The 7,938-nt window shown below is 42.0% G+C and overlaps 1 protein-coding gene across 1 annotated transcript; it reads left to right on the forward strand.

Annotated features, from left to right (window-relative positions):
• The first annotated feature begins 2,348 nt into the window (after positions 1 to 2,348).
• Positions 2,349 to 5,683, forward strand: LOC135495958 (histamine H2 receptor-like). The gene has a single exon (XM_064785008.1). It carries the CDS (start codon positions 3,010 to 3,012, stop codon positions 4,534 to 4,536), a length of 1,527 nt encoding a protein of 508 aa, XP_064641078.1. The 5' UTR covers positions 2,349 to 3,009; the 3' UTR covers positions 4,537 to 5,683.
• The last annotated feature ends 2,255 nt before the right edge of the window (positions 5,684 to 7,938 follow it).

Genomic DNA, 7,938 nt, shown 5'->3' on the forward strand with positions numbered 1-7,938 from the left:
GTGATCGTGATATAGAAATACCGCAGAAATTATATTGACCATTTCTCTTCCACTGAACGATATATGGTAATTTATTACCTCACAGTTGCTTTCTGCCAAGTGTTGGTATATATAATGGTACTAGGTACCACGAAAAATATAGCATACTTTTGATTTTGATTAACTCCCATAAAATAAATAATGATTTTATCGAATTTCGGCCACAAGTATAACTGCGGATATATTTTGTTTCCAGTTTGTCCGATCGCACCCCACCCATATAAGTTGAGCAACATACTCAGATTCTTCAACAGTATTATCACTATCAGGATTAACTGAGGTGTAATTGGTTAACAATCGAACTCTCTCAGACCAGCAATCACAAAAAGGTTAGTTCCACACCCGGCGACAGGCGGCGTGGTTCATCTGCACATACGTCAAAAAGGTAAACAGACTGCAGAAAAATCGCGAGAATTTCGTAGATTGTCATTCCGCTATAAATTCACACTTTTCTTGGTCCTAAAGTGTGTTTTTAGTTCATCATGTTTAATCCTGAACGAAACCATTGGGAGGAGGACGAATCCCTGGCGTTGTTACATAAGAGAAAACCGGAGAGTTCTACAGGATTTTAATATCTACCACGCCATCTGTCGCCGTGTAATGTAACTGAGCTTTATGTAGTGGAAGTCCTCGCCGTGTCTTCTCCGGGCTTTCCCTGGTTCAGAGTATCCCAGGGGTTTAAAAGCTCCGGTGTTTTCAATGTAGTGGACGTACCACTTATACATCCCTTATTGTTGGTGGGGCAACATCGAGATCTTGAGGAGAAACCTTCCACATTCCACCAATCAGAACATCAACACAAGTCGTGTCGAAAGATGCGAGCCGATAATTCAGCAATTACTAATGGAGGTAATAAGATCAAACAAACTTGGAAACAAAAAGTATTGATCTCAACTGCATTTGGGCGAAGTTTGGTAAGTTTATCAATGACACTTGGGGAGTTATTCAAACTCAAAAGTATATGATCTTTTTTGCAGCGCCTAGTATAGAATTGTATAAGTCCCAGGCTGGATACATCGCGAGTTTCGTCTTACCAGTAGCGAGGCAAAATCGATCGGAGCTGCATGCAGCCGCGACTCGCCGGGGTGTATCATCATCATTCGAGTGACGAGGAATAGACTACTTCTTTTTGAAATTATACCAGGTATGGAGTTCGTCAAGCAAAAAGGATGACATGTTCCGGTTTGTCATACTCCGGAATACTATATAAACTATTTCTTGGGACAAGGAAGGATGTTAGTTGATACTTGGTTGAATAAACAAAGCTAGGACCAGCTATGTCTGCCTTAGATTGTGTGCACCTCACCTGGTGATGATGAGTATCTTACGTGTGCCGGTGATCAGGTACTCGTAATCCTGCCGTTGGAAGAACCTTATTTCAGTTGATAAACTACAAGTATGTGCCACAAAATGCATTTTATCAAAAGAATGATATTTAAAGCTTGGAGTACATTATAATTACGAGAGTCCCATTCAAAGGAATTATTCATGACAGTTGGGATGTTATGTGTTATCTGACATGTTTCTTCGACGATAGCACTCGGCAGGTTTCGCAACGCACGAAAAGCTATACGAACGACGAAGTACGAAGTATGTGAAGGTATTCATTAAAGATAGACGAATTTTTTTGAAATAAATAACCGATTTGTCGTACAACCTATTTGCGAGTATAAGCACGCAGTTCTATAGACGACACCACTTGATACCTACTACATACTTCGTCTTTCGTATACGGATTCCGAAACCTGCCTAATGACTGTAGAGAGATTCTGATGATGAATCAGCTAGAGGGATTAGAATGATGGGAATGATTGGAATTCTTATTTCATTTCAGATGCTGTTAGACAATCCCAGCGAACCATATTGCGAACAAGTGTTGACAACTATGAATCTCTAGGGCAGCTTTTACGGTTTGAAGTGATGATCCATGTCAGAAAGATTGATTTGAACGAAAGGCACCAGTCCTCCTTCCCTGGATGAGTACCACAAAACATAATTTGGGTGACCCGTTTCATTTCAAGTAACTTAAACAGTAACATGAGCTTTTGAAGGGAAAGCCAATCACAGAGCTTTGACAGTTGGAAGTAGATGATGTTAACCGATTTGGATCCGAGTCCGAATTGATGTCAATGTGGACTTGTAGTCTGAAACTGACGCACTCGAGCCAGCCACTCCAGAGACACTGATGCGATTTTTCGTACATAATCAATTTAAATCCGACAGACGTACAGACGTACCGGTATATATTTTGCGTAAGTTAAATCGACTTTATATGCAGCATCGTAGAAAACCAAAGACCGTTGGATCCACACAGTAAACTATGCTCATTATGAAACTCACAGAGTATCACTTTGGAGCGTTCATGTATCAGCCGAGGCGTTAAATCTAATTAGAATTCACAAAAAGTCATCATCTCGTAAAGTCTGCTGTATAGCGTCATTAGCTTTCTCATATGTACCAACGACAAAAAAGAATATAGTACGACAGGACCCACATTTAAAGGACCATTCAGCTTATTGGTGGTATCACTACAAAGCGGAATATTGAATTTCAGGATGGTTGAAATGGAATTAGCGGTAAATCGAAAAGTGTAACATCTCTCCTCATCTTGGATTAACTTGAGTAGTATTGAAACAAAAAAAAACAAGTTAGCAGTTGTTACGTGAGAAAATACGTCTCAAAAACGTCTGTTCTAAATGAGAAAAGGATTTAAATATGTTGTGAATTCGGACTGAGATCACAGTGACGTAAATTTGAAAACCAGAGATGGAATTATTGAACTGGCCTGGTCTGATTGTATGTTTGCTTTCGTTCAAATGGGTCACTTCGAGTATAGAGGAGGAAAGAAATTGCGGTCAGGGTTTCTAGAACTCCACGGTTACCTTGAGAAATAGCAGACGATATTTGTTTACATTGTGCATGACAGATTGCTTCGGTTGTTCCTTTCATTTTTCTCCTGATACAAGAGATATGGATGGAGAACGGCAACGTTTGATCAGACTTTTCAACTTGGCAGACGCGTTAGGGACGCCGATCGGACTAACCACGGATTTTACGGTGGCGGACGACATGGAGGAGGCGGACATCCAGCGCTGTATCAGGAATCATTCCTTCCTGTCGCTTACGGAAGAAAACAGAAGGATTTATTTCATTACCAATGTGTTAGTGACACCTGTTTTAGTCTCATTCGGATTATTAGCAAATATTCTGACCATACTGGTCCTCGGGAAAGTGAAATCTAAGCACAGAAACGCCGTGGACTTCATTATGATTATTCTTGCCGTGTGTGATTTGACAATCCTTGTGTTAAAAATCCCCACCATCTTGGGCGACCTCGGGGCAATCAGTTCCCATTCCATGTTTACCACATGGATGCTGTATTATAAGTTGATATCGCACGAAACGATAACGACGCTCCGACGGTTCCTCCTGTGGTTGGCAGCAATGTTAGCTACAGTCAGATTCCTTGCGATTGCTGATCCTTTCCATTCCTACCGCTGGACGAAACGTGGCGGAATTCTCATCGGGATCATTGTGACACTAATGCTCACGGTCTTCTTCTGCACCCCAGAATACCTGTCCATCAAAATCACCGAAATCAGCAGCACGTGCGCCTACAGTATTAGTAAAATATTCGTCCTGGATTATACAAAGCTTGGCAAGAACGAATCCTTCCTTTCCATCTACCCATTCATCTCCGCAGCGCTTTTCTTTGTCATGCCGTTCACCGTGATGTTGATCTCTAACATTCTTCTCGTTCATTGTATCCATAAATCAGTCAGCAGGCAGAGATTAGACCCGAGGGAGGTATCAAGACGCAGACGACGGGATCTCAAGCTGAGCGTCATGGTATGCCTGATCATTCTCAACTACTTCCTCACAGTCTTCCCAAAATGCCTCGGTGAAGTTTACTTAGGAATGGGGACAGTTGAAGCAAAGAATGAGACAGGTTTCCGAGCATATTTTCTCATAGTCAATTGCTTGAGTCTATTTGACTCTTCTATAAACCTTCTTCTCTACAGTGCTTTGAGCGGTGACTTTAGAAAGACATTCCGGAAAACTTTCTGCTGTTGTTTCCGACGCAGGGATACTGTTGCCGATGAAAGCATTAACGCTTCCCCGGTCAAAACGTCAATGTACAGCGAACATGATAGTGTGTTCTCGTGTGTGCCTTTCAGGGGTTCATTTAGATTCTTAAGCAGAAAGATCACCGTTAAAACCATTGGCCCAATCCAAGTTCATGATCAGGCTGACATCTCAACCCAACCGATGGTCAAACGCCATAGGACAACTTACATCCGGTCCACAAATCGAACCGGAGCAGGAAATTGTCGTCACGTTTGCACGCGCACCGGAAATCACGTGCAAAACGACAGAGATTGTTCACCGATGATTGGATGTCGCCACAATTGCGGATGTGCCATCGACAGTGGCGACCTCTATGTTCATTTAAGGACATGCATTGATTGGGAACATTTAGAAGAGACAACAATTTGATCAAATTTTCGATAGAAATTGTCAAAAAGCTAACTTGCCAGGCATCAGAATGGATGTAAATCTAAAACAACTTGATTCCAACTTTTATTTATTGTTTTCTATGTATTTTACAGTTACACTGTGCCTCATTTTCGCTGCAGCGCTTGGTGTCGCAACCATAACCGCTTGTAGACAACATATTATCAAAAAGTAGCTAAAATCAAAATTTCAAGTTTACCGTAGTTTGAAGTATTCTCTCGGTATTGTCGGTACACCAAACCCTATTCGGGTGGTGTTGCCATTTCGCCCGACGGAGAGACGCTCGATTCTGTCCTACACTCGCAGTTCGATATCAATCGTTACACCTAACATCATTAAGAACTACTTTGGCAACCTGCTTGACACCTTAATTAGTGTCGTCAGCGTTATGTAAGGCAATTACAAGTGTCTCTTATTATGTGTCCATCCCAGTGAACCTCATTAATCAGGTTATAATTGGCTACCGTCTTACCAAACAAGCTCATCCGGTTTATCATTCTAAAACACCTTGGTTATACAGCATGGCATTTTTACCGGGTGATAAAGCACTGTGCCTCGTTTTCGTGGCAGCGGTTATGGTTAGTCGCAACCATTACCGCTCGTGTTGGTATAAAATAGCGAAGTAGTCAAAAAGTAGCTAAAATTACATTTCAATGCTAAGTTGGAGGTGTTTTTGAATAGAAATTGATACTCCACTGTCGATATATAGTTGTCTCACCAAACGCCGCTCGGGTGAAGCTGCCAATTCCTAACAAACCTCGGCTGACGCTTCGGTTTTTACCTACATCTTAGCTTCACCATCACGGTGTCACCAACCTCCATTTCTGTATCAATTCCTTTCGGCATTGCCGTCTGCATAGAAATATTTAGCTTGCTACCATAAATACGTCATGCCTACGGAATAAAGGTTTCACCCAGATCTACTGCATTTTGGATGAAATCGCAATTCCCCAGGAAATTGTGGACAGATTAGTACTTCACATGATTGATAATGGTCTTCTCATTAGGGTGGTTAGAGCCTTTTGGTGCCGAGTGAGGGCGCTTGTTCTACCAGTACCAGTTTAAGCAAAAGTGGCTTGCTTAGTTGTTTTGTTTCTGGCGTAGTTTTGCAAAATTATATCAACATCAGATTTTCCTTACTGTGGACATTTTGGAATAAAAAAAGCATTGTATAGCTTATAGACAATGATTTACTCCACTTTTGGTCTCTGCACATCTATAGTGTTTGTCAGAAGACGAGCACGAATGTGTTTCACTATCCAGGACAGATCATTGTGCAAAAGCCTTTAGGAAGTTTCCTGGCGGGAGGAAAGTCAACTCGGACTATCAGTAAGAGCTCGTTCTTACGTGAATCCTCATCCCGAGATCTCCTACCTCGTACATACAAAAACTATCGAGAGGCGGAGTATATTGAAACTGATCACTGGTTATATCAGGACGGTAAATCCTGCCTACTCTCAGACTGTTGTTTTTCTCGCTAGCTTCTACAATAGAATGAGATTTTGACTTATTAGTCAATCAGAATTTGTATGATTAATAGGAACATTAATCATTTATTGTGTCTGCGGTAATTGAGTGAATGACTGAGTGAAGCTGGGCATGATCACCCATTACTTAGTGATATTTTCGCCAGATCAGTACAGTCATTTGCAAAGGTGTAAGACCACCTTGAATTATCAAATTTGATTGTTTGAATCAGTATCTATAAGGTAGCTAGACCGTATCGTCATTTGGTGCTCATTATTTGCTTATTGTTCAGGAGGGCGGATACATTGGAGCGGTTCGGGCAAAACTGCCCATGCAGCCGACCGCATGCCCATCGAAAATTACCAGGAAACGCATCTGCACCAGCGTATCAAGATTTAAAAAATTTCCTTTCCGAAGGTAATACATGTAGTAAGAACCATCGAATTTTGTCGAAAATTGTCTGAAATGGCAACTCATTGGATACATATCGATTTTTTAAAAGTCTTGGAAAGGGCACTCAAACTGAATTGGCTTTTTACCAGCAACGGCATCTTGACGTAACCAGATATTTTCAATACTCCCCTCTCGATAGTTGCGCTTCCACACCTAGTAAATCCCCGTGTTTTTGCGCTTCCACCTTTGAATTGCCGTGCTTAAAGAGACCCGTGTGTGAAAACCCCGCGTCTATTGGCCCCATCGAGCTCGATGGGGCTAATAGCTAATATCTTATGCTGATTTTATAGGTGGAATTACGCTCGCCGGGTTTTTCATACACACGGTGAAGACACGGGTGTCGAAAAACCCGGGGATTTGGATAAGTTGAACTGAGACTGTTATGTCAAACGAGGTATAGGAGTGCAGCAAGAACTCGATCTCAGGATGTAGCAACGGTGGCCCGGACGAACGCTGATTCCGATGCCCGGACGAACGCTGATTCCGATGCCCGGACGAACGTTGATCCAACAGTCAAACAAAACCACAGCCCAATGAGCAATCACAATATTTTAACACACTTGAACCAAATATACCCCAGTAGAGAAACTGGAAGTCAATATTTTGCCCCTTACATGGAACAGCATAATTGGCATTGTTTAACCCGCCTATTAGGTCATTGCAAAACTATGTTGGGAGCCAACTTCTATTAATCAATTATTGTAAGAACGGAAGAAATCCTAACCAGTTCCCATGTCAACCATCCTCCCATAGCAGGCCTTTGGATTGGTCTACACTCAGACAATTCTCTGCTGAAATTTGAGATCTTACACGAGCAGACGGTGGCGGTCAGAAAGTCGATGCCCAATATAATCCGCCATTCACTGAGATGTACATTACTCAACCAGAGATTTGTGGGCGGGTGGTGATCCTTTGGCCAGTATTCTTCTGTATTCTTCATCAGGGAGTAGGTCTACGGATCTATCATGCATGTCAGTGGATGAAAATCGCAACTGCTCGAAACATGTCATGCATTCATAATCGATTGTGACTTGCTAATGCAACGCAATGTTAAATCCATGGCGACGCTTCTCAGGCAATACCAACAGGAAATTGTTGCCCGGTCAAAGAATTCGCTTGCGTTTTTCTTTCTTGGCGCTCACAGGGCCGTATTTAGAGGGGGGGCAGGGGGGGCAGCTGCCCCCCCTGTGCAATAAATGTTGAAAAAAAAATTTTCAGACAGTCATAAAAAGACAAACTAATCTTAGCCATAGCTTTACCAGCATGATAGCAGCATATGGATAGCAGATGTTATCAACTCAGGTGCAACCCTTATAATCTGACCAGTCCAGTGCCCTGACCCTAGTCTTCATAAAAGTGCCAAGTGGTCCTTTTTTAGAGTAAAAATACTATTGATTCACACTTCCAAATGCCAGGAAAATGCCATTTCAGACCTTTTATTTTCAAATTTTTCTGGGGGAGGCC

Source organism: Lineus longissimus, chromosome 11 (assembly GCF_910592395.1).
Source record: "Lineus longissimus chromosome 11, tnLinLong1.2, whole genome shotgun sequence".
Taxonomy (NCBI): domain Eukaryota; kingdom Metazoa; phylum Nemertea; class Pilidiophora; order Heteronemertea; family Lineidae; genus Lineus; species Lineus longissimus.

What these genes read in the sequence shown, in the direction of transcription:
- LOC135495958 (XM_064785008.1), top strand. Translation starts at nt 3,010, where the DNA reads ATGGATGGAGAACGGCAACGTTTGATCAGACTTTTCAACTTGGCAGAC.